The sequence below is a fragment of the Apodemus sylvaticus genome, chromosome 4 (genome assembly GCF_947179515.1).
Source record: "Apodemus sylvaticus chromosome 4, mApoSyl1.1, whole genome shotgun sequence".
Lineage (NCBI taxonomy): Eukaryota > Metazoa > Chordata > Mammalia > Rodentia > Muridae > Apodemus > Apodemus sylvaticus.
Genome location: NC_067475.1, coordinates 32,152,954 through 32,179,944, shown reverse-complemented (window position 1 = coordinate 32,179,944; position 26,991 = coordinate 32,152,954). Strand labels below are relative to the sequence as shown.

The following is a 26,991-nucleotide window of genomic DNA, read 5'->3' as shown; positions in this document are numbered from 1 at the left end:
GTAGGAATTCCAAACTACTGACTTGGATCTTTGTGTAACTAGATATGGCGGAGTGGGGAGGTAGCAACTTGATTAAGATCCCAGTTAACATTTTCCACAGTGAATTGATATCTAGTGGTAATATATTTTTTATACTCCAGAAATAGACTTTTGAGACATACAAAACTCACAAGCAATTACACACATTCTATCCTCAAGGCAAGCAAGGACGTTTTCCACCTCTGTTCTCTTCTTTTCCTTTCTTCCTTTCTCACCTTTTACCTTTTCTCTGTTCTTTTTTCTTTCCCTCCTTTTAAAAAAGATAAATAGGGTAACTATAATATCTGAGTAAACACATATTTTACACAAATTATCTTGGAAAATACATAATCTGTACTTGGTGTGTTATAATTCAAAATTATAGTAACACTGCATTTTCATGTTGTATCATAAGGAAATAATTGGGAATATAGTCAAATATATATACTGGAATATAGAGACATTTACAATAACTAAAATCTGAATAAATTTCAATGGGCAATTAGGTCAATACATTTTAATGTAATAAATTAATGCATAAAGATCATCTAATGCTCCCTACATGGGCATTTTGGTGACAAAAGTATGTGTGTGGTACATTTGTCTGTATCTTATATTCCACACATATAAACATATGTTTTTTAATTATTATAGTGATGACTTGTCAACCTATTTAGGTATGACTACATTTTAAATATAGTTGCTATTTGTTTATAAAAAGCAAATGTTATGTGAGAATTAATTTTTTAAAGATTTGAATCAGTTTTTATGATCTTTATAACAAGCCTGGTAGAATAATCTACTCTATCTATCTATCTATCTATCTATCTATCTATCTATCTATCTATCTATCTTTTCTTCTGGAAGTGGTTTATTTCATCTTATACTTCCAAGTGATAGTCTGTCATCAAAGGAAGTGGAGGCAGAAACTGAAGCAGAGGCCACGGAGAACTACTGCTTCCTCAGGCTTGCTCAGCCTATGTTCTTTTTTTTTTTTTTTTTATTCGATATATTTTTTATTTACATTTCAAATTATTTCCCCTTTCCTAGCCCCCCCCCACTCCCCGAAAGTCCCGTAAGCCCCCTTCTCTCCCCCTGTCCTCCCACCCACCCCTTCCCACTTCCCCGTTCTGGTTTTGCTGAATACTGCTTCACTGAGTCTTTCCAGAACAAGGGGCCACTCTTCCTTTCTTCTTGTACCTCATTTGATGTGTAGATTATGTTTTGGGTATTCCAGGTTTCTAGGTTAATATCCACTTATTAGTGAGTGCATACCATGATTCACCTTTTGAGTCTGGGTTACCTCACTTAATATGATGTTCTCTAGCTCCATCCATTTGCCTAAGAATTTCATGAATTCATTGTTTCTAATGTCAGCCTATGTTCTTATACAACCCAGGACCATTTGCCCAGGATGGTGCCGCCCACAGTGTGCTGAGTCTCCCTCCTCAATCATTAATGGAGAAAATGCCCCACAGACTTGCTCAGAACTATGCTTTCCTGAATCCTTTCTCTCCTGAACTTTTAAAGATAAATGCTACAGGTTTGAGAGTAACTATTTTCCTCTCATCTGGCTTTTCCTTCCTAGTGTAGAAACCATTGAAGAAAACTGAATTGAAAGACTCTTATGCTCTTATGTAATTGCAGCAAAGGTTAATATCTTCCCTAAGAGTGACCCTGTATGGCAGTACATAGATGTTCTAAATGATGAATAATGTTTATTTCAGTTAACTGCCTAAGAGCTTTTATTATGCAAAAGCAGTTCAGATTCTGAAGGATTATGCAGCCTTTACAAACCAATTTTTAATATATATATTCTATGATGGTATTTTTTTCAGTTGTTCATATTCACCATATGGCCAACTGAAGTCACCATGCTATATTTTAGAACACAGTTTGCAAACAATTTGAAAGACCATTCATTCTCTTGTTAAGTGTTTGTGGTCTTAAGTAGGGAGATATTTTTGTTGTTGTTCAAGTCAGAGCTCCTATTCCTTTTGGGTAGCATACATGTGCCCACAGGGACTCTTGTTTACCTTGTAACCTCTGAAATTTGTGTCTACCCGAGTACCATCCTTATTCCCTAGGTAAGATCCCTAGGGCAGATGTGTTTATTCTTCAATGAAGAGAAACCCAAAGGGCCCTTTCTGGAATGTGAGACTTAAAGCTGGACTTGAAAATATAGCACTTAAAGTATAACGTAGCCCTTTAAAAGTTTATTTTAAAGCATCACTGTCAGCTCCTTTGGGCCAGTCTGAATGTTGCCAACTCACACATATCAGCAGCCATTTTGAAAGCACCTTCAGGTGAGGTCTTAATACTGTGGAAACTGATATGTGATCAGTCTGTGTGCACAGAACATGGATGAGACTTCTGTTTGTCCCATGCCTGGCACACACTGTAGACTGGCAACTCTGGAAAGGTACAGGCTCCTTGAAGGATTCCACTGGCCCTTCAGATCAGCCCTGGCACCATCGAGAGATCAGCCACTCCGTAGATACTGCATATTCACCTGAAAAAGATACAAAGCCTAAGTCTACATGTGTGTATCTAAGGCTTAAGGGTTGAGGGAGTACAGATATTCCCTTTAACTCTTGTAGATTGCTTTTATTTCTACATTGACCAAAAGTAGATGTGAGTTTGATACCCTAATCAATATCTAAAATAATAACATGTTTAAAAACAGCTTTTGTATCCCTATCTGTGCATGTGTTAAATGAAAAAAAAAAAACAGTTTTTGTCCCATCTGAAAAGAGTGGCAGTATTCCTATCCAATAAAAAAAAAAGTGTCATATAGTGAAACTAATTTACTTCAGCCAGAAATCCAAATGACTTAGTTGATTTGAAAAGAGCATTAGCACTCTCTGCCAACCGTAATTGTGATGGTGGCCAAAGAATGGCCAATATTGCTTTTTAATTGCCTCAAGTAACAGTACAGACTCCTGTGATGAGCCAGCTCATTTATCAAGTTCATGGCGGCTTACTTTTCTCCCAGAATGCTAAGCTGCCTTGGAACCCTCTCCATCCAGTCTCAGCTACTGGCTCATGGCTTTCCACCACACTGTTCTGATTAGAACTTTTTAGAGTCTGCTCCCCCTGCAGGCTCCCTGCCTCCCCTCCTGCTGGGGCCAGAGGCCGGAGCATGGCCCTTCCTGCTGCCAGACAGTAAATCATCCAGCTCAGGGCCTGGGCATTCTCTATGTCTGCACTCAGGGCCACGACTTCTGTGATTTAACTGTTTCGCTTGGCATGACTCTTGGTTTTTTCTTGATCCAAACTTTGATTTGTAGAAACATTTTGATGATTTGCATGGGCAGAAAGGATCTTTTTAGTAATTTCATTTTAGAAAAATCAACATGTTGGGTTTTGTGAATGTTAGCCATAATTTAGAAGTACGCATTTGGAGTGTATTTTAGAAAACTGAATTAAAAATTTGGCTTGTGTGGTTAGTCGTTAGGAATCTTCAATACAATGGGCTAGAAAACTATCCACCACTGAGGAGAAAACATTCCTGTCTCTCAGTGAGCCCAGAAGAAGCAATAAGGAGTCTCTTTGGTAGTCAGTCTCTGGCAAAGCACGCATCACTCAGGTGTGTGAAGAGGGTGTACACTGTAGCTCCCCAGGAGCAGACTCACACAAAGAAAATTGACCAGAGTTAATGTTAGAAACTTGCAAACATCTGTAAGCCTAGATTTCCAGAGCAAGGGGCAGGAGGGGATGGTTCAGCAGATGAGAACAACTGTTATTCCAGGGAGTCCTGATTAGGTTCTCAACACACTTGTAAGTAGATCTCAACTTGTAGATCTCAACCATCTGCGTCCAGTTCTGGGGATTTGACTCTTTCCTTGGGTCTCCTTAGACACAATGCACCCACATAGTGGCCATACATACATTCAGGCAAACGGTCACTCACATGAAATAAAAATTAAAAGTCTTAAAACGTATTCTAGAGGCAAGGCAGAAGGGCTGGAGGAAATGCTTAGACTTCCCAGTGAGGTTGGGGATAGTTTCTGACTTTTCAGCCTGTAGACTTTGTGATGTCTAGCTTTCTTCTCTCAGCTTTTGTTTCTCTATTTGCCAATTCAAGAAAGTTTAAATCTATGAGTGGCATACTGTATTCCCCCAAAGTTCCTGGTTCTCAGGAAGAATCAATATAAGACAGGTTGTTTTCTCTTTCTTCCTCCTAGAAGAGTTTGAGAGTAGAATAACATCTATTGGAAACAGATTTGGTTCTTCTGTCCCACGGGGCTAAGGAAAGCTTACCCCACCATATATCAAGCAAAGCTCTTGAAAGATTACCTGGTTTATCCCCAGTAAGTTTTTGAAAGAGTTCTGTCGAAACTGCAAGAATGGAGACCACACAGAATGTGGAGTAAGGTACCCTCTGACATACGACATAGTTGACAGAATGAGACTGCTTATTGCTTGTTTGTTTTACTACTTTAAAATTATTGATTGGCATACAAAATAATGTGTTTCTTATGTATTGTCACTGCACCTTGACTGTGATTTCTCTGACCAATCAACCCCACTTTTTATGTGCTTCAGTATTTGTCTTATGAAACAAGCACAAAGCAACAGGAGCCCCAACATTAGGTGTTATACATCGACAGATGTCATATCTTCTTGATAAATTCGTCATGTATTAATATGAAGTTGCCTCTTTATCACTTATGACTAATATTTACTTGAATCCCACTTTATCAGATATCTGAATATGCCATTTTGTCTTTTGTTTGTGTGGTACATTGACTACCATCCTTTAGGTCTTTGCACCTATGTCTTTGCCACATAGGTCTCTTTCCTGGGGACAATAGATGGTTAGTTGTTGTTTTATAATCTGAGAAACTAATTTATGCCCTTCAACTGGAGAGTTAAGAGAGCATTTATATTTAGAGTCATATAGAGAGGACTCCTGTGATTTGGTTGGTTATTTCCCTAGTTGATTTGCTTGATGTTTTATTCTTTTCTTTCATCCTTATTATCAATCAGAACTTGCTACTTTATTGTGTTGGACTTGATTTTTTTTCCCAACTTTCCTTTGACCATCTGCACTTGGCATAAAACTTGCTCTTTCCCATTCACTTAGGTTTGATCTCTCGATCACATCCCAGAGTTGGGGGAGGGTATGGTCATGCTTATTTATTTATTTTTCTTCACGAAGCTATGAATGTAGTATTCACTCTGCTTTATATCAGAAATCCCTGATACACTTTGTTCTGCTTGGTCTAGTCTATTCGTGATGTTTTGGCTGAGCTTTATTTAATTCATTGAGTTCACTATTTTATCCATCATCTATCTATCCATCTATCTATCCATCTATCTCTCCATCTCTCTATCTATCTATCTATCTATCTATCTATCTATCTATCTATTGTCTACCTATCTTCTTTAGTAGTTATGCTTTGTTTTTTCAGCATCTCGATTTCTTTGCTGATAGAAATATACTTTAAATTTATTAACATTTACTTAAGAAAGTAGAAATGACTAAAAGAAAAGAAAAAAGGACTGGTAAATGAAGATCCCTGAACCTTGAGAAAAGAAGGTATAATCTAGATGTTCCATTTAGAGTTGAACATTCTTCAGTTTCTTATTCTCTTCACCTTGGCCAGTTGTGAGGCTCTGTGTTGCCATCTACTTCAGACAGAAGCTTCTTTGATGAGGTTTGAGAGCTGCTTTAATCTAGAGATATAACAATAAGTCATTGGAAGTCAGTTTGATAGTATGTCCATTTACCACAATATTAGTCATTGGTTGTCCCCTGTGGCCTATGGCCTGTTTAGCCTCAGGTTCTTGTTCCAACATTGGGACCACATATAGGTTTCATCATGTGGATTGAGACTCAAATTCATTACGATAGTGGTCATTTCGGTGATATTCATGAAATCAGCAGTGTTGCACTGTAGGCATGTCTTTCCAGCCCAGTAGTTATTATTCCATCCAGAGTTCACATCTGGATAACACTGATATGTGTTTATATTTGTGCATGGGTTTGTATGCATGAGTGTATTGTCTGTCCATGGAGGCTGGACAGGAAGGGTGTTAGATCCTTTGTAGCTAGAATTACAGACAATTGTGAGCTGCCTGTGAATGGTTTCTGAGAACAGAACTTAACTCTTCTGCAACAACAATACTTGCTTTCAATCCCTGAGCCATCTCTCCATCCCCATACTTGGTATTTTTAAATACTTATGTGTCTAGTATTTATTATGAGACTTGGTCTTATGAATCCATCTTAATTTTAATTAAATAATATACTTACTATTGCAATTTAAATATATCGTGTTTGTTAAAATAAGAGGAATACTGTTAAAGAAAATAAACTAAAATGGGATTAAGATTTGTAATTCCCCTAATGAGTTATACAAACGAAATAAAATCGTTTCTTCAAAAACAAAAAGTTCACAATAAAGAAAAACCATGTGAGCAGATCTTATTTAACAGAAGAATTGAAACCTACATTTTGCTTCTAAAAATAGGTTTAAAATATGTATTAAATCAACCTATCTGAGCCTGAGCAGCCTCTGCCTGGGGTCCTGCCAAGTGGAAGGATGATTGGTTGAAGATTTGATCCTGCTCAAACTGCAGTTGCACCTGAAGTGGTCTGAACCTCTCCACACTGCAGCTTCCTGTCTCTGCACACCAGGGATACTTCTAAACATCCTTAGCTTTGCAGCTGTCACTCACATGGGACTGCACAGTGTGCCCATCTGGGTGGCTAAGGTCTAGGTCAAGGGTATGTTCCCAAGTGTGCCCGTGTGTGAGCAGAAGCAGGTAGAGCACTGAGCTGTTGCTTAGGCTGCATCTTTCCCAGTCTGCTCAGTGCTAAAAGCCCTGCAGGCAGGAGAAGGTTACAAGGGAGGTCCTTGGAGTCTTGGGCTATCTTAGATTTGTAGGTCATTGACAAAGAAAGCAAAGCTACCACAAAAGGCCAGACTACTCATCCCAGAATCCTTCACCAATGAATCTCCCACTCCCTGAGCCTTTCATGTTTGTGTCTAGCCCTCTCCTAATCTGTTAAGGGCATTTCCACGTCTACCTAGAGGCTACGGCAGGTTAATTCCTGAATCCTTGGCTATTCAGGCTCTCATGGAACTGTCTTTGTTTGTTTGCTTGTTTTGTTTTTTTGAGACAGGGTTTCTCTGTGTAGCCCTGGCTGTCCTGGAACTCACTCTGTAGACCAGGCTAGTCTTGAAGTCAGAAATCCACCTGCCTCTGCCTCCCAAGTGCTAGGATTAAAGGCATGCACCATCACTGCCCGGCTCCGGAGCTGTCTTTAACAGAAGATGTCTTCTCAAAATGGCACTAGGTCACAAACTTTTCAAACATAGGCCAACTCACACCTGAAACTACAGTCTCACCAGATACTTCCCACCCTGCCCCAGCTACATCCAACGCTTCTGAGAAGTGCGGGTTAGACTGCCATTGTCACACCAGAGCCAGCCAGAGAGCTATGGGCTGTGTGCTCTGTGTTCCTATCTCAGATCGCCCTTGGGTTTCTTTTCCCAGCCAATTGCTCTGTCCCACCCTGTGATTTCTGATGGTCTTTCTTTCTCTGGGATAGAGTTCATTTTCTTTCTTCTTTACTGCTTTACAGAGAGACAGCTTCTACTCTTCCATCTTACCCCAGGAGTCTATTTAGTTATTCTGGAAGATTCTATAACTTAGTGGAAACCATCCTTTTAGTCTCATTTGACTGAAAACTCAGCTGGAGATTTTATGGCTGTGGTGTGTCACCAACGCTTTTGTTCATAGTTGATTTTCTTTGGAAGCATTCACACTTAGAGATTTCCATCCACTTTAAAAAAAAACAAACAAAAAAAAGTGACATTCGAAATGAATTAAATTGGCCAGAGGTCACATTATCTATTGACTGTTGAAGGAATGGGGTACATTTTAATCCTTCAAAGGTCCCTTACATACCTTATTTTGAAATGTTTAATTATGTAAGGTAAAAAGAAGATGTTATTAAAAACAAAAACAAAGCAAAACAAAAAACCCTCAAAACATTGGAATAATGAGAAAGCCATTATTGTCCTTTTTGTCACTGAAGCATGGTCATGTTAGAGCATGCAGGGCAGTAATTATCTGTGCTGGAAGACTCACCCTCTCAGATGTGAGGGGTAATGTTATCTGTGCCTCTCCTTTCCCCAATGCTAGGCCACTCAAGTGTGTATTAGCCATGAGCCCAATACTTTCACAGGATAGAAATATTTAAGATCCAATATGAAGTTATCCATGTTAGTATCTTTAGAGGTCTTTTTAAAGAGGACAAGTAGTTTTAGATGTCAATATATTTAATTCTTTTTAATTTAAATTAGATTGAAAATATCCATTGGAGACATCAATTTTATAATTGTTTTTCTTCTTTTCAATTTCAGGGTCAGCCTGGTCCTCAGGTAAGTGATCTCTTTTCTGACCAGTTAACTCCAATTCAGGATTTTCCTAATGGGGACATTTTTCTTCAATCCTTTTCAGAGATTCAAAGAAAGCTATGAACTCCTAATCATGACATTACCTAGTAGGCCAGCCATTTTCCAGGAGTGAAGCAGCTTGGGGGCTGTTCAGGGTGGAGTGAGCCACTTCACCTCCTGGACCAGATGGCAAGTTAACAGTATGCCCTCTGGCAAAGGAAGATGCTTTAACTGACCCAAGCCAGGGCCTGAGCACTTCAGAGGCATGGTGACTTGTTCATATAGGCATGGGCTGGTTCGCATTAGATGCTGATTAATCACCTCCTAATGCAGCTGTGAACCCATAGACCTGCTGTTTACACTGTGATCCTGTTAGCTGCTTCTGATGCAGTGTAGATGGATACGGACTTTGTTCTCCATTTTCAACACCAACCAACGGCTGCGGACATGATTTATAAGAAAGCGCAAATGCAACTGACAGGCAGTCTTTTGAACTCTAAATCACACTGAAGAAAATGGACCGTTTTGAAGAGAGGGAGGAACATGTATAAAGATAGAATTGTAAAAATAAAGGAGGGTTTCACAAATACTGTAGCAAATTCAAACTCTAAAGACTAAGAAGTATCCCTTGGTCTGTAGGGCGATATTGACAGGAGCTGGACTTATGGATGCTTTTCCTTAAACACGGTCACCCCTGTATATGATGCAATTGCTTACTGTGCTTCAATCCTTCTTCCCTGTGATGTGCTGAATCCCAATTCTGCCCTGGATTATTTCCTGATAAGCCATTTCACAGTGGCTTCGTACTCAGTGCCAAAAATTATTTAGTATATGTTAATCTTCATTCTGTATGGTCTGATCATTATTTACAGTTGTTCTGAGCTCCATATATAAGGTTGTGTTCAATACAAACAGGGAACCGTATTTATTGTAGTACAGCGCTTCTTTTTACTTTAGTTTATGAGAAGAAGTTAGACTTTTCTATTGTTGTGGAGAGTGACCTTGTTATTTGTAGACTTCTGTCATATAGTCCAAGTTAGTTTCAGTTAACAGATTACATTTATGGAAGAGAGTTTTGGCTTTTTAGAATTTGAACTTGCTGTGCTACATTGAAAAGAAGACAGAGTAAAGGGTGGTTTACTGCTTTTCCTACTTTGTTTCATTCAGTGCTACAATAGCCCTGAAAAGTGTGTGTGTGCTTCTGTGTGTGTATGCCTGTGTGTGTGTGTGTATGCCTGTGTGTATGTTTGTATATGTGTGTGTGTGTGTATGTGTGTTTGTGTGTGTGTGTATCCCTGTGTGTGTGCATGTATGTTGGTGTTTATGGTAAATTACTTATCTGGGTAACACAGTAGAGTGACTGAAGTAGGAATCAAGACTGTATCTAAGTCTAGAAGTACAATATCACTCAACTCTTTCCAGAAAGGCAGGATAGTGAAGCAAGTGTTGGCTTGGAGAGAGAATAATATTTTAACTCTTAATAGGGCCTCTTAGTTTTAGCCTGGGCCACCTTCTCTGGCATCCAAAAGCAGTTCTTAAGATAATTTATGAACATAAACAGCTGAGAAAGGACTCCAGGATCCAGCATGAGGGAGTGGAGGAAGACACTAGCACGGTAGAAAGCTGGGAAATAAATGTGTATGTGACTGAGGCCATATCCTGCTGGGCGCCTTGTAAAGGGACAAGGCAGAAGGCTCCTCACAACCCTCACACAGAGGAACCAGAAGTTGATGTGATTAGCCATTCATTTATATCCTTCCATGCTTGAGTCATGTCTGAGTGCTGCGGCCAGATCTTCTGACCAGCTGCAGAAGGTCTTCAATATGGGATGGATAGGACCTGTATTCGACCACTAGGGATGCGAAATTGTAGGAAGTCAGATAGCATCTCTCTTTTGTGATTGCTCTGTGTTTTAGTTTTTATTTAAAATTATATATACCTATTATGTTAGAATATAAGAATATAGTAATATGAAATATTAATGTATGTTATTGATCATGTTGACTACATGCAAGGTATACAACTCAAGTCTGTATACATCTACTTTATTCAGTTATTACAGTTAGCTCAGTGGACATGCATGCTCTCCCCAAGCTGTGTAGTGTGGACTTGACAGCTTGTCTAAGGGCTGAACAGCCTTAGAACTTGACATTAGACCACTGATTGCGCCTTTTCCCAACATACCTCTTTTTCTACCATCCCTGTTTTATGCTTCTATTAAGTTCACCTTTTCAGCATTCTAAAAAAGAACACTATTTGCCTTTCTCTGTCTGGTTCATTTCCCATAGCACAGTATCCTTCAGATTCATCCGTGTTATTTCAATAACAAAATAGCTTCCTGTTTTCAGGCTGATTCTATCATGCATGCACTATCCTTTTCCATGTATCCATTAAGACACTCAGGCTGATTCCATGTTGCCTGTTGTAAATGGATTCTACTTATCTGTGACCATAAGATTACTTCTCTCTGTGCATGGCTTATTTTACTAAACATATTGTCTTCTAGCTCATTCACATTTTTGCTAATGGAAAGGTGTCATTTCTGTGGCTAAGTAGCAGTCATTGTATGTATACATATATATAATATATATATATTATATATATATAACCCATTTCTTTATCCATCCATTCATTGATGAACACTATGGCTGATCCAAGATACTGGTTGCTACAGTTGGAATGCAGATATCTTCACCATGTAGGATCACATGGTAATTCTATTTTTAGATTTGGAGGAATTACCACTAGTGTTTTATGTAGTTCCTGTGTTCTGTTATGCATTCCTACAACAATACAAGAATCTCTTCTTTCTCCGTCTCTTCTCTCTTGCCTTTTTGATTTGTATCAATCCTAGCAGATGGAAACATGAGGTCTTCTTGTAACTTCATTCACATTTCCTTGATTATTAATGATACTGAGGACTTTTCCTAACCTATTTTCCATTTCTATATCTTCTTTGTAAGACTGGTAGGTTAAGTGTGGAGGTTCTTAAATACTCCAGACCCAGCACTTCTGAGGATGACCTTGTCCCAGCCGTGAATATTGCTCTGTATCTATACATCTGGGCAACCCCAAATTCAGTCTGGATCTCATGGGATTTTTAAGATTTCATGGCGTCCTGCAGGTAACTTGGGATCTGTACCTTCTTCAGAGCATGGTCCTGGTGTGTTGGCTTTTTAGTTTGAACTGGGTTTGTGTCCAGATCCTGGCTTCTCTGATCTTGTTGAATCATTTGCTGATTCCCACCCCTGATTCCCTTTCTCTGTTCCTCTCTTGGCCCCAGATCTCCCTCTCTTTCTTTCTCCTGGGTATTGTTAAAGTCAGGACTACAGCCCTGTAATATGATAACACTGTTAACTTCAAGTGGGATGAGTAGATGTGTAGCTCACAGCATACTAGAACGATTTTAGATTTTCCCGCCTCTGTCCCAGCATCCCCACTGCCATTCCTCACACTGGTGCTGTAGGGACGGAAGTCAGGGGGATGGGTCAGCGGGAGAGCTGATTGGTGCTGTGGAGTGGCACGTCAGCAGGGTAAACGTTTGACTTTCCCCGGACAAGTAGAAGCATTGAGGATTAGATTGAGAGAAATCAACGGGTATCCTATCACCTATGTTGACCAGATAAAAATTTCTACCATGGCTTTGATAATGTCCCTTTCCTGATGCCAACCCTCTGAGTCTTGATTATGTTATCAGTCTGTAGAGTATGACAAAGTCCCCTAATTTGGCTTCTTGTCTCACCTTCTACTGATTTTCATTAATTTTCTTCATGGATTCTAGGCTTTCTCAAAACCAAAGTGAAACATTTATATTATCTCTTCTACATTTTTTTTCTCCTTTGCTCGGGACTCCTTCACCTTAAACTTCCTGTCTACATAACCAAACACATCCACCTGTCACATTGTAGTACAGCTTCTTCGGGAAGATATTTTTCTTCTTTACTAAAGGGATTTTCTTCCTTTCTCAGATTTCCATAGAAAGTTAACTCTGCAGCTTGTTATAGTACACTGTACTTAAAAGAGAGAATGGGGACTTCTAATCAAAGAGACTGCAAGTCAGGTCCAGTTGTCTAGCTTTTAGCCTCTACCTCCTAGATAAATTACTCCTTCACTTTGGGTAGCACTGTCCACATGCGAAAGGCAATGGCCTTTCTTAAGACATGTAAAAGTTAGAGCATCAGTGCCATGATACCTGAATATGGTAAGCACTAAGGAAAAATGATTTCTCTTATTCCTTTTTTTGGATCACTGTGGTCATTTCTAAGCATCTTTTCTCTCTCTTTTTAAAATTTCTATGTATTATATGTGTAGCATTTTGCCTGTTTAAGTATCTGTGTAACACTTGTATTCCTTGTGCCCATATTCTCCCCTGAAATAAAGTTACAGATATTGGGCATCTGACACATATTAGTGGCTTTTTAATAAGTGTGTTTTACAGTTTTTCTCTTACCTAGCTAGCTCCCAAATAATCGAGACTGGACTATTATATCTGTTTATCAAGCTTTAAGGGCACAATAACTGAACACTATTTCTCTATTTTAGTCCTCTAAACTAATATGGCTACTTTCCAGCCAAAATTCCCAAGAAACTTTTATGGCTTTCTTTGCTTCAGGTGTTTTCTCATGGTCTCTCCTGAACTCTCTCCCAGTGGCTAATCTTACTGCTCCCCGTCTCATCTCGCTGTCCTCTCTCCCCAACCCCTGTCTGGGAAGAAGTCCAGCCCTATTCTGTCCCTGTCCATTGATTGGCTGATCACTTTATTGACCACTCAGGGAGTAATTGGGGAGCAATGTTTTACACAACATTGAAACAGGAGATTGTTAGAATTAGGATTGCAACCACATTTGGAGGCACAGAAATCAGCATTTCAATAATACAAGGACAATCTTTATACAGTGCACAATAACATTATGCCTACAGACACAAGAGTCTTAAAATCAAATCCCAGTCTTCTGGAAGAACATCCAGTGCTCTGAACTGTCAAGCCATCTTTCCAGCCCTTTTTTCCTTTAACAGATTTTATGATTTTTAATGCAGTGTCTGTACTTTCCTTCATTTTTACTTTCCTCTCCATCTAACTTCCTTCATCACGTATAGCAATTTATTTGTAGAATTCTAAACTTTGGTTTTGATTTTCATAATCAGACCTATTATAGAAAGTATTACAAAAAAATAATACATTGCCTAAATATTAGTATTCTTCCACAAATAAATAATTGAACACACATTGCATGTACCAATTGCTTTAAGAGTATTCTCAGGACTCTTTCTTGCCCTCTTTACAAAATACATTGAACTTGTATTTAGCTCAAATATCCCTCCATGTCTTTAAAAGTAAATAGAAAGCCCTTTCATACTAACGCCATTTTTCCTGCATAGTGGTTTTTTTTTTTTTTTTTTTTTTTTTTGGAGTCTCAGAGCCCCCCTCATAACTCTTCCTTGGAGTTGCATGTGAACATAAAGTAGCAGTAATTCCCTTAGGAATTCTGAGCACTAAAGTGGTGTGCATGTTGTAATTCTGTATTACCCAGTGAGAAAAAAATGTAAGCGCAAACCACAAGCAAATGGCATCAGACAACTGTGCATGGAGGAGTGCGGCTTCCATTTGTGTTTGCAGATACGCTCGGAAGGAAGTTGAAGATGCCCTCTTCCTCTGCCCTCTTCCCTAACTCCACATTCGCTTTTCTTCTTTATTCAAATATTATCGTTGCCATTTCAGAAGGCTTTATTAAACTTTACTAAACTCAAGCTGTATATGCATTGTAAAGAATTCTTTTGGGGTAAGATATTGTACTGTGGGGCCAGTATTTAACTTTCTTTTCATATGTTTTAAATTATGTATGAAGCTCCTTCTAACCTAACACTTTAGCAATTCCCATATTTCATATATGTGTTTCAATCCAGCTTTTTCCAGATTCACATAGTCTGATTTGGGGGCAGAAGGAGGGCACATACATTCTCTAGAAATTTGAAAAATGTGTGCATGCCTTTGTGCGCATGGATGTGTAGAGAGCCCAAATTTCACTCACTGCTATGTAAAACCAGTAATGTATTATCACCTGGATAACTTAATACTCTTGCAAAGTATATTTTATTATTATATAACCTTGAGAATGATAATACAAGTTTGAATGCTTTAGAATTCAGGAGTTTTAATTGTCATTGGTTTTGTGGCCTTAAGGACTTCCTTGAACTCCAGATGGGTTATATTATTAAGAATATACATGGTATAACTATTTCTTTATTTTACTGCAATACATATGTCTTTATTTCACATGCTCATTTGTGTTTTTAAATAGTGTAGAAGATAGAATTATTTCCAACTAAATTAATTAAAGAACTTCTATGGCCAATGTTATGCTGTATTTCCTAAGAAATATATTGCCTTTCATTTCAACTGAATTAATGTGGTAACCTGTAGTATTCTGTGAATAATTAAGCCGATTGTGTATTGCTTTACACCATGGAAACTGTTTCCATTCTCAGGACCCCTTGTTTTTGTGTCCTGATCTCTCCATGCAGTGTTGATAGAAAATGCATAATACAGTGTGTGTTTAGTACTGAGAACCAAACCCACAGCATTGCAAATGCTAGACAAATGCTCCGCCATTGAGTTCTACCCCAACCCCCTCAGCAAACTCTGGCTAGTAGATACACATTTAGTAATTCGTCTTTAATGATCATTTTATATGCACATGACAAGATGTCTGCCTTCTGCACTCTACTTTTAAAGCAGCATATGAAGCATGCATAGAGTTGAGGGAGTGAACTCCGGGCTCTGCAGGCAGGCACCTGGGCTGACATTCTGTTCTACCACTTATGGGTGGTGTGACTTTGGGCAATTTATTGAACTTTATGCGTCAGCTTTTCAGTAGAAAGGGAGAATGATTTTGATTCAATGCCTAGCTTAATGAAGCGCTCAAAGCATCTAAGGCACACACAGGTGTTAGGATTAAAGGCCTTTGTAAATTCCTTCTCCCATGAACACTAACAGAAGCACAGCCATAAAGATTTGATGTCCTTGTACGGCTACATCTTGTCCCTGCAGGTGGCATGTCACCTACTGGAAAGGAAGAGGAGAATAATAGACTCAATATGTGTAGGTGCTGTGGATAAATTAAAGTTAGGAGATTTGTGAAAACTGATTAGTTATTGTTGGATCTGACTATTACATTGTCCAGCTCCTCCATAAAACAAAATGTTATTACACAGTTATAAGTGTTCAAAATATTCTTCAGTGACATAACATGCTTTAAACTGTTTCAGACATTTAAAAATCTATCTTTGGTTAACACAGAGTTCAGTAACAACAACAGCAACCAAGGTTCATTTTGCTCCCTGGAAGCTTTGCAAGGTTGTTGTAGCGCATATGAATTCATGTTGAAAGCTCACACGGGTCCTCAGAAACAGCCAATGGAAATATATTGGACACAGAGGTATTAGTGTCTGTTTGATTGCCATCGAGGTGTTTGCAAAATGCTATTTTTGGCCCAAATAAGGTTGAAATTCTGTTTCATGAAATCTGTTAACATATCCACTGGATCTTTGGCACATCCAAAGTCCATAGGCAGTAATTGTAATTTATCCATTTTATAGAAACCGAAGCTCTGTGATGTTATCTGACTCACCAGTGTTCATGTGCTAGTAGTGAATGGAAAGGTCTCCAAAGTCAGTCTGAGTTAGGTTTTCCATGCTTCTCCTGCATTGAAGGTCCTGTTAGTTCAGTGAAACACAAGCCCTAGTCCCCACAGAGACAGCTAACTGTCATGAAAGAGGCACACATGCTTCCTGGGTTAGAAATTAAAGAACAGTTCCAAAGGAGAGTTGGATAAACTTAGGAAAGCAGGCACTTTGAGTTAGGGCATAGATTAGTGCATAGGTGAATGCATGCATGAGTTCATGTGTGCTTGTGTGCATTGGATGGGACTTTCCTGCAAGGTAAAGAATTTGCTTTCAGAAACTCAAGATTATATGTTTAACTTTCCCCAGTCAGCTTTATAGCTCAGGTTGCCAAGTGGGTTCTTTTCGCGAGCGCGCGTGTGCACACACACACACACACACACACACACACACACACACAAATCCCATTATTTTCTTAGTGCATCCTAAAATGATTGGATGATTCCGCAGAGGTAGGGGGTCATTCAGAGACTAGTTGGCATTCAAGGGTGGGCTGGGGTAGATTCTTATGGGGAACTGCAGCAAGTGAAGTTAAGGCAGGAGTTAACATTTCCCTGGGTAGGGATATGAAGGGTCTTTTAAAAGGAATTGTTAGCGGACTGTCATGGCATATACCTGTGTTTGGGGTGGGGGTGAAGCAGGAGGGTCACAAGTGTTAAGTGAGAATAGGATCTACATCACATCCAAAGAAACAAAAAATGTAAATTATGTAATTACATGCAGAAATGTTCAGACAGTCTCAGAAGTATGGGAAAGCCGTAAGCTTTCATCACAGTTGGAAAGAGCAATTGCTAATCTTTTTGTTTAATGAATCCCTTCCTTTAATTTATTGTTATGGTTTTGTGCCAGGACTTGAACCCAGAGCCTCAACATGCTAAATACATGGTATACTGTTATATTTTCTAGTATAATTTAAAGTTAAGCCTGTAGCATGCCATCTCATCTACATGCACTGAAATGTGAGTCTGTGGTGGGGCATTTAAAATCACGACCATTATCTCAATATGGTTTTTAATAAAAGAAATACCCAGCACAAACTCAGATTTCCTCAGTCATTATAAAATTGTCTGCACTTGGGGCTTATTACTGTTTTTCAATGTTAGTGTCTCTTATTCTTTAGTAGATTCCCCTTGTCCTTTTCTTTTCCATGTGGTATCCCTCACTCTAGAATGTTTGTGCTATATATAGAACGGCTCACAGTTTCAATTGTTCTAACTACTGCTTGCAATGTTGTTTAACTCATTATCCTGTGGCAAAGCTGGTTCAGTTTTTAGAAAAGTCTGCTTTTAAAGAGTTCCCTAGTTCACACCAGAAAGCACGAGATGTTTGGTCAGTTGCTTGGTCTAGGTCTAGAGGAGTTAGCCTAATATTCATTAGATGTTTGCCTGATGGCTTTTGCAAATTCTAAGGGTTCTGGCTTACGGTTTCCCATAGTGGGCTGGAAAACAGTCCTCTGAAATCTCTTGATCTGGGGATGATATGAGCAGGAGAAGGTGTTCATCTCACTCTGTTGCCCAGGCTGGTCTCAAATTTCTAGGTTCCACTAATCCCCTCTGTCTCACCTTCCCAGGTAGCTGAGATTATCAATGCGAACCAGATGATCCACGTAGAGAACCCAGTTTGATGTTAATATGCAGGGTGGGGTGGGTCATGGGCACAGAAAGCTTGTGGAATAGACTGTTCTGGTGATCGGAGAACAGGACGTTAGCAGCTGACACAGGGAGATGGGACAGACGCAAGAGAGACTGTACAAGCTAAACCCTTAAGGCTGAGCGCTGGGTTCTATTTACATAAACAGATATAAACACAGGGTTTTAGGCTCAGAGTTGTAATAGTGCGCTTGACAAAAATAGGAAATTCAGGAATCATGATGGTTTCATAGCAGACACTGAGAAATTGGTTTGAGAAAGTGGAATCTGAGCCCGTGATGGTCTGTTTTGGCTCAGACGTCTGGTGAGCAGTTGGAGATGTAGGATTTCAGCTTGGAAAAGAATCAGAGGACGGAAGGCAGGTAATGGCTGGAGCCTTGAGAGTATATTTGATAGCCAGCGGAGGGAGTGTAGGGAGAAGGAAAGGTTTAAGAACAGATTTTGGTGATGTGAAGGCTGATGGGTTTTGTCAACCCTTCCTCCCCAGGGCTTCCGCTTATTTAGATTAGTTTAGCCCAGGATATCTCCCTCTCCGGACTCAGTGGCTTCCCTTCTGTGGGTCAGCTTTCTACTCTTAATAGAAAGAAATGCCCTTCCCCCAAGGAACGGCGTGTGCTTTAACTCATGTTCCTTCAGTTTTCCTGCATCCAGACTGTAAAAACACAACTTCTTGCTACCTTTCCTTTCTCCTTAAATCGAATTCCCCATCTTTTTTTTTTTTTTAATGACTAATCTGTTCTTTAGGGAAGCTAATGGAAACAGGAAGGAAGAAGATAAGACATGAACAGGAGATGATAGTGGGCAAAGCCAATGTGTCTTCCCCCTTAGTGTCAGGAAAGGGTAAATTTGTTCTCTTGAAGATGGCAGAGGAGAAGCAGGGGGAAGGGATGGTCCCATGGGGAGCAAGGACACTAAGAAAGGAGAAGTGCTGGGCCTTGGGGAGAGGCAAGCCCATGGTAGGTGTGATGCCTTCCATCCTGTCTCTGGAGAACAGGGTGATGAGAATAAAGAATCTAAATATGAAGCCCTGGGAGTTGACGCTCATGGGGAAAGCTCTGTGGTCATGTTGGCCAGCCAGCATGAGGGACATTCTTCTTACACTGGAAGTCAGTCAGGAAGCAGAGCCAAGACCTGAAAGCCAGGCTCCCAGCCCACCTGACGGTGGTGGGGTTTTTTTCTTTGTTTTGTTTTAATACTGTAAAATTATTTTTGATTTTTTTGGGGGGGTCTTGTTTTATATTCTTCTGACTCTCTATTTGACCCTCATCCTTGGGTTGTGCTCAGTTGCATTTCATAAAGTCTGTATCACTTTATATGATATGACAAATGAAGCAAAAAAACCCAAAAGTCAAGTGGCCTTCAAACAAGGCTTAAATCACTCGAGCAAAAATGATGTTCAGGCAGAATATGAGGAAACATGCTGAAATAGGTGGTTGTAAATTAAACCCAGGGCTTAGAGGAAAATGTGCTATACAGAATCCACATTTAACCGAGTATACACACAGAGACAGGTCTGGGGAGGGAGGGACGGAGGGGGGAAGGGAGGGAGAGGGACAGGGAGGGGGGAATGAGAATGTGAAAGTAGAGAGGGAGGCACAGTAGCGCCACAGAGATGGGTGTCTGGAGAGAGCGATGGGTGTGGCTAATGAGTGAGGTTCAGGATGTATATGTATGGATGTGAAATGCTATGTAAGGAAACCCATTATTTTGTATGGTAACTAAAAAGAAGAGACAATGGTAACTGAATCCATCTGAGTCCTACTGAACACAGGAGAGCTTGTACTAGGAAAGAAATAGTGGGAACTCCTGTGGCAGCTAGCGCAAGATTATACTTTCTTTCCATAAAAATGAGTATTCAGAATTCCAAATCTTTCACTGTGGGGTTCATTTTACTTGACCTTTTAGAAATAAGGCACAGGGGTGAGGGGAAGCCACATTCAAAGTCAGAGACATTTGCACAGTCTTCAGGCATTTAGAGGCACAGACCAATGTTGGGAGGAGGGGGGAGTCTCATGTTTGATTAGCAAGAACAGTAATCCCCACACAGGGAGTAAGCAAAACAAGCCAGAGAAAATGGCCCCAAGTCCCACTGTCTTACAAACTCCCAACTCCACTGAGCCCCACCAGCCTGACTTTTGCAATGTTTGAATTTTCCCAAATTTGCTTTTGAGTGTTAGAGGCCATTAACCGCTTCCTGAAGGCAGCTGTTTATGATTTCAGACTGATCGTGGGCACACACGGTCTGCTGTACAGGACCCAAACAGACATCATAAAAGACCTTGCAGTTACAGTCTCACCGCAGAAAAATGCCCAGGAAATAATAGCTGTAAAAAATTAGTTTTCAACCAAGTAGGGCTGGTTTTGATATTTTAAATTTTGGGGTATGTCCATCCCCCCCCCCTTCTGCTTGATTTTAATCTTCAGTGCAAAATGAAAGGTGTAGAGTCTAACACTGTAAATCCGCTTCTTGCTGTAATTCCCATCCCAGGCTCTGTGGAGTTGGACAGTGCCATATAACCACAGTCCTGCTGTCAGAAGGGAACTGGCTTCTCCTTCACTTCACTCTTTCATGTTGCTGCTTTGAACGCCAAGACTTTTATTCTATTTTCTCTCCCAGTTATATCCAGCTCAGATTGGCAAGACTTAATTGAGCACCTAATCTGTGCTCACATTGACTGAGGGGTTCTAAGACCTAACATTTAGATTCATTTTATTTATTAAAGGGATGAGATTACAGGTTTGGTTTGGTTTTGATTGGGAACAGCCCTCGAAAGGTAAATTATGTTCAATCTGTATTGTCTTTGAACATTCCCACCATCCACCCAGGAGCATCCACCCAGGTTTATTTTGCTTTGGGAGTTCGTATGTTTGGCTTCTTTGTTCCTCAAGTATTTCAAAAACTAATTTTATTTTTTGTTTCTCATCAAATATAATATTAAAGTAGGTTATTAATAATCACCAGCCTTGGAAGGTTACTCATTTGTAAGCTGTTTTGTTTTAGTGAAGGAGGGGCAATATTTTCCGCCATTTAACACATGAGTGAACCGGTTCAGCAAGACTAATTAGCCTGCCCAGGATTATACACAGTCCCATTTTCAGGCAAGATCTGTGACTTCACAGCCCTGGTTCCTGGCCACCAAGATACTTTTAGTTCACATTCTTCCTTTTCAAAATAACATCTCCGAGGTACTCTTGTATTTTCCTTTGACTTTTGCTGAAACCCTGACAAAAAAAGAAATCATAAATGAATTTTATAAATTAGAAATCACACATTTTATCTATGCTTTTAGGAAGCATTATTTCATATCAGAAAAAAATGAAGATTTGTATATTACTAGCTCAATGTATTTATAAAGTTAAAAGTCTATAAGTCAAAATAATTCTGTTTTAAACTTCATGAAACTATTCAAGATATCCCCGAAATTATACACCTGTGCCTGTGCCCATGCCCATGACTGTGCCTATACTAACAAAACAAAAGCTTATGCATGAATTAAAGGTTGGCATGCACATGGAAGAAAATAGATTCTCATTTTTATTACAGAGAAATTGATGCTAAGACAATTAAACATGTTACTCAGAAGCATATAAATACATATACATATACACATATATACACAGAAAATCACCATCTAATTATCTAGGGTTCCCATTTTTCAAAAGAGCACTAGATTCTCAAATGTCCATGTTATTTGCAATGTCATTTTTCTGAGGCTTCAGAGACAAGCTAAATATTGTGAGTGCTCAATTTAGTTATGAATCACTCTTCCTAAGAGGCCAATTACATACACATGTGGGGAGACAGATGTCAACCATCAGTAGAGTAGAGGCGCCATCTTAATTCTACAAGAGAAAAACTGTTTCTCCTGTTTCCTTCCTTCCTGGAAAACTGGAAGCATCAGTAGTGTATTGTTGCAAGGACTTCGGAGACCACGGAGAACAGCCGTCCACTCCTCTGGGCTGTGATGTCCTCATGAAAGAGCCCCTGGCATAAAGGTCGCCATGTCCTCCCTCGAAGGCTAGAGAAATGGGCATTTAACATCTAGGAACCTATATGCAGTCTTCCCCTTAAGAACGAGAGGAATAGAAGTGTAGTGAAGACATACTCTACCTAGAAGTTAACAATCAGGATGGATGACATTTTAGTGGTGATACCATAATGTGGTTATCGTGTGCTGAAGATCACAGACTCTGGACAGAGAGTGTCACACCATGACCACTATTACGGATTCTCGTGTAGACAAGACCTTTTACTTAGCAGTGATAATAGACTATCTCTCCTCTCCTCTTTCCCTAGTTCCCTCTCCTCCTCTTTTCTCTCTCCTCTCCAATTCCCTCTCCTCTCTTCCTCTGTCCTTTTCTTCTTTCTCTGTATCCCTTCTATTTTCCCATCTCCAGTTATGCTAGTTGAAGCCATCAATATTTCTAGGTTTAAAATACAACCCTAAATCCACATTTCAACTACGTATGAGTCACTTGTCCTCATGGGACAGATCTTCACATGGATTGAACTAGCTTAGGCCAATGCTTTTCTACAACTTCACCGAACTTTAAGCTTTCAAATAAGTAGGACTTCTTGGAGCAGGGAGAATCTGTCAGTGGCCCGTCATAGCCAGTCAGTCATCCACCCTCATTGGTTCAGTTTCAGAAATGTCTTTCAACTCTAGAACTTTGTGTAGAGCCTCACTGCTTCATGTTATTCCCAAATGCCTTACTCCTTACCAGGACCTAGACAACAGCTCTCCAAGAACTGCTAACATCCCACGCTCCGTGAGTCTCACAGAGCAGACACACCCCATCTTCTCACCACACTGAAGCTGATGACAGGATCTGGCCCAGACACCAGAGTGTGGCTAACCAGCCTTCGGTGATGCCTCTTTCTTGCTGTTCCCTATTTCCACTCCCAACTCCACATCTTTCTGTGATAGCATATGTCCCCTCACCCTTACACATGTTCTTCCCTTCTCTCTGAACCCCTTCACACGCCCTGCCTCCCCCTTTATCCCCAGCCAGCTTCGAGGAGCCAATTGCAACATTGCCTTTCAACTCCAGTTCTCTCGCCTTCTCTCTTCTCATAGCTCTGCCACACAGAGTCATTCCACTGATCGGAGTCATACTCACACACCCCTCCTCCAGATGCAGATGGCATTGACAGACTGACAGCCATAAATGCTCAGAGGCTGGAATCTGTTCATTCTCCTAATTCTACAGCAATGAAAGGAATAATCACAAAGAGCTGAGCTATCTTGCAAGACTGAAAAATCAACTCATGTATGGATATCAGACACAGGGGTCACCAGCCCCTCTTGCTGTGGTGCCTGGCTGCCTGGGGGGTCCTAGGACATGCTTCCCCCCCCTAACAGAATTTCAGTTTGTTTTCATGATTATTTGATCGTTTCCATTTCTAAGTAAGTAACGCTACAGTTCAGATGAGTAAAGGGCTACTGTTGGGACACTTGTCTCCCATACCACACTCATCTCTCTCTCTCTCTCTCTCTCTCTCTCTCTCTCTCTCTCTCTCTCTCTCTCTCTCTCTCTCTGAGTGCCTCATTCACTTTAATGTAAGTTGAAAGGTCATCAGGTATTTTCTGAAGATCTTCCATTGGGCTTCTCTTTGCTTTCTATTTAGCTTTTATAGAAGCAGACAATAAGAAGCATTAAAACTTCAGCTGTTCCGGTAGAAATAGACTTGGGGCTACCAAAATCCTAGACCCACATACAGGAGCTGAAACAAACAGAAAGGTGGTGGCTATAAATTATTATTTTAGAGCTATTTAAACAGGAATGAGTTTGTCATGCCTTTAACTTTTATCAATCCTTTGGTAATGAGTCAGTTATAATCTAATCATGCTCTAAAGCAACAATTTTCAACCTGTGGGTCTCGGCCCCTTTGGGGGTCACATATCAGATATCCTCCATATTAAATATTTACATTACAACTCATATCAGCAACAACATTGCAGATATGAAGTAGCAATGAAATATTCTTATGGTTGGGGGTCACCACAACATGAGGAACTGTATTACAGGGTCTCAGCATTAGGGAGGTTGAGAGCCACTGTTCTAAAGAGTATTCCCACCTGACTGTGATGATAGGACATAAACGTTATTAGCATCTTACAGTGTTTATGTAACTAAAAGCCCAAAATACAAAAATACTTAGAAACTATTGTTCTAGTAATCCTTAAGCCTTTATGTAAGTGGACTTTACACAACATTCTGGACAGGTGACAGACATGCTCCTAAAAGCATGACATAAAGCTGATCTTACACATTTTCTTTCCATTATTTCAGCTTTGTTTTAGTGACAGAGTGACTTTTGATTAGTTACTAAATAGCCATCGATGCTGTACTAAAAATTTATTTGCTAAAGGTAGTATAGTTGCAATAGCAAAATACCACTTACAGACACTCTCAAGTTGGTGCTGAAGAGATTCTTTAGTAGTTAAGCTCATTGACTGTTTTTGCAAGGGGCCCATGTTCTGGTCCCAGCACCCACGTGGCACATCAGAACTGCCATGATAGGGCACCGGGCACACTTGTAGTATTTATGTATAGTACAGGAAAACACTCATAGACATAAAATAAAAACCCTTTTAGCAAATGCTCCTAAGTGAAATAGTTGGAAACATTAATTTGAACTGCTGCTCATCTGTTAATACTAATGAGGATTTATTTTAAAACTAATTGAAGAAAACTAAGATGCAGAAAAACTGAGCTCCTGACCAACCTGAACATTAAAGGTTCGATATCAGAGAAACTTCTCACATTGTAGTGTTTTGACTTAGAAAAGCAACATGGCTCCCAAAGTGAGAAACACTGTCCTCTGTGGTAGCCCACTTAGTTCTTCAGATTGAGTCCAAGAAGAGGCCCAATTCAAAAAGAACTAGATTTTAGCCCCAGTAGAAGAATACTGCCCTGCCCCAGCTGCCAGGAGTGGGGGTTGTGGGCCCCACACAGTTACCACAGCTGTGGGTACAGCCTGGCAGATTCAGGATACCATGTCTGCTCAGATAAACCACTTACTGCCCAATTTTTGATGCAGATTTTCATGTGTTCATGCACTAGGACATTCCGGCGCTAGTCAACCTGTGTGGATTTGACATTTGACATTGGCTTTCCAAAAGGTTCATTTCTGCTCCCCATTGTAAAGGGATTTCAGAAAAGTTTTGACATCAATTATGCCACAAACCCAAGTAGAGCCCCTTTAGGTCTGGGCCTCTGAGATCTCACTGGATACCCATACAGACGTGTAAAGAGGGGAACCTTTGAGAGACAAGGGGAGAGGATGGGGAAGGGTTCACAGCAGCAGGTGACTTAAAGTCCCTGGGCTTTCTAGGAGTCCATCTTAATTAACCTTGGTGAAGTATTTACCTTTAGATATACACAATTTAGCTTTGTTAGAGATCAGTGACACATGTTTCTAAATTGGCCTTTTCTACAATATCCTTTAGCCACAGGTTAAAACGATGATAAGCTTTAAATAAACATTCAACAAATGTATGTTCAGAGTACAGCTCCTTCAATCAGTGTTGTGCTCTCCGCCACCTTGCTTGAACTTCTGATAGTTAAGTCCTCTCATTCCACTTTCCCTTAGCTCCCCTGTGCTCTACCAAAAATAATACCCAACCTCTACAACATCAAAATCTGTATTTCAAAAAAAATACAGATATTCTTAGTCTTAGTGTTTTTCCTTATTCACTGCTTTATATACTGAAAATATCCATGGGTATATTAAATATTCACTGAAAACATTAAAATATAATTTTCTCAGCTTCCCTCTACTGATTGGCAAAATTAATTGGGAAGATAAAGGGAGAAGGAACTTTATGACAGTAACTTGTGATCTTTGTCCTATTTCCTGCCTTTTAATTTCTTTTTCCTCACTCAGAACCTACAACTTTAGAACCCGTGTCTGTGACGTGGGACATGCAGCTGAGGCCGTTTTAGAAGAAGCATGTTGAGGGCAGGCACATGGGTGATTCTGAGAATCGAGTTCCGTGTCTATGCTACACAGTCTTGGGTCTTGGTATTTAAAGTCATGCAGAATGAATTAAAATCCTGGACAGCTCACTTCCAAGAGGCCTCACACTGAAAAGATCTGAGTTTCATTTTTGGCATCTCCAAAAGGATTATCGTAATACTTCACTGCATTTGGTGGAAGATGAAATGTAATAGAAACTTATAGTTCCTTATTGATGAGAAAATATACAAAATGAGAAACGTGATGTTGTTGGTTTCAGGATAACTTCACAGGTCTCACTGAAAAGGCACACTACCTAAACAATACAGAGAGCCACACAGTATATAAAATCAGTTCCAGTGATTTCAGATGCTAACACGAAACAGACAATGATAAAGCTGTTGCTTTAGAATAAGCAGAAGAAACTCTCTGTGATATAGGAATGCTAGAGATTTCTGAAGTGGAACACAAGGATAGAGAATAGGACTTGGTGCCATTCCACTGTGGCCAAGGCTTAGCAGAAAGTGGCATTCTAGCAGAGCAGGAGTCCCATGTCCCTACCTGCTGTGATGTAACACCCTTCTGATAGACTCTTGGCCTTACTTCCTGCCTGGGTTTGTTCTAATGTCCTAGCCACATTGTAAATGGAGAGTGTGGGGATAATTAGGAGACATTCCAATTTCTGAGCCTGTGCTAAACCACAAAATATGACTTCATTATTAAGAATTAGGACAGACGGCATAATTGATGCCTCTAGAAATAGTTTTTCTTACTAGAAGAATCGACAGGCTCTCAACAATGAGAAAATTCCTACAAGGGAATGTTATGTACACATGTGGTCACTTGATTTATGAGAAAAGTAACCCAGAACCACGATGGGGAAAATGCCATTTTCAGTTAACAGTGTTCAGTTAACTTGATAACCACCTAGGGACAAACCATCCTGACTTTGACCTCCCATAAAATCGGTTCTCAGTGGATTCACACTCACGTATGAAAGATGCAATAATAAGCCTTTTTACTTGTAGAATAAGCAGACAGCTTTCTTCCTGATGTAGAATAACTATAGATTTCTTACATTGATGGCAAGCACAATTAAGAGGAAAAAAGGTTATACTGACTTTTATTAAATTAACAATATCTATTCATTGAAAATGGCCTTAGGGGCTGAGGTCATAGCTCAGTAGAACATTTACATAGATTCTCAAGGTCCTGAGTTCAAGCCTTAACATCCCACCACCCAAATAAACAACAATAATAACAACAA

At 39.8% G+C, this 26,991-nt stretch overlaps 1 protein-coding gene across 1 annotated transcript in view; it reads left to right on the top strand.

The window, feature by feature from the left end:
- The window catches only part of Col25a1 (collagen type XXV alpha 1 chain), a 397,132-nt gene that overhangs the window by 222,117 nt on the left and 148,024 nt on the right, over window positions 1-26,991 (top strand). Inside the window, exon 5 of the mRNA XM_052179247.1 lies at window positions 8,400-8,417. Within this exon, the coding sequence (XP_052035207.1) occupies window positions 8,400-8,417 (18 nt within the window). The remainder of the gene's footprint in view (window positions 1-8,399; window positions 8,418-26,991) is intronic.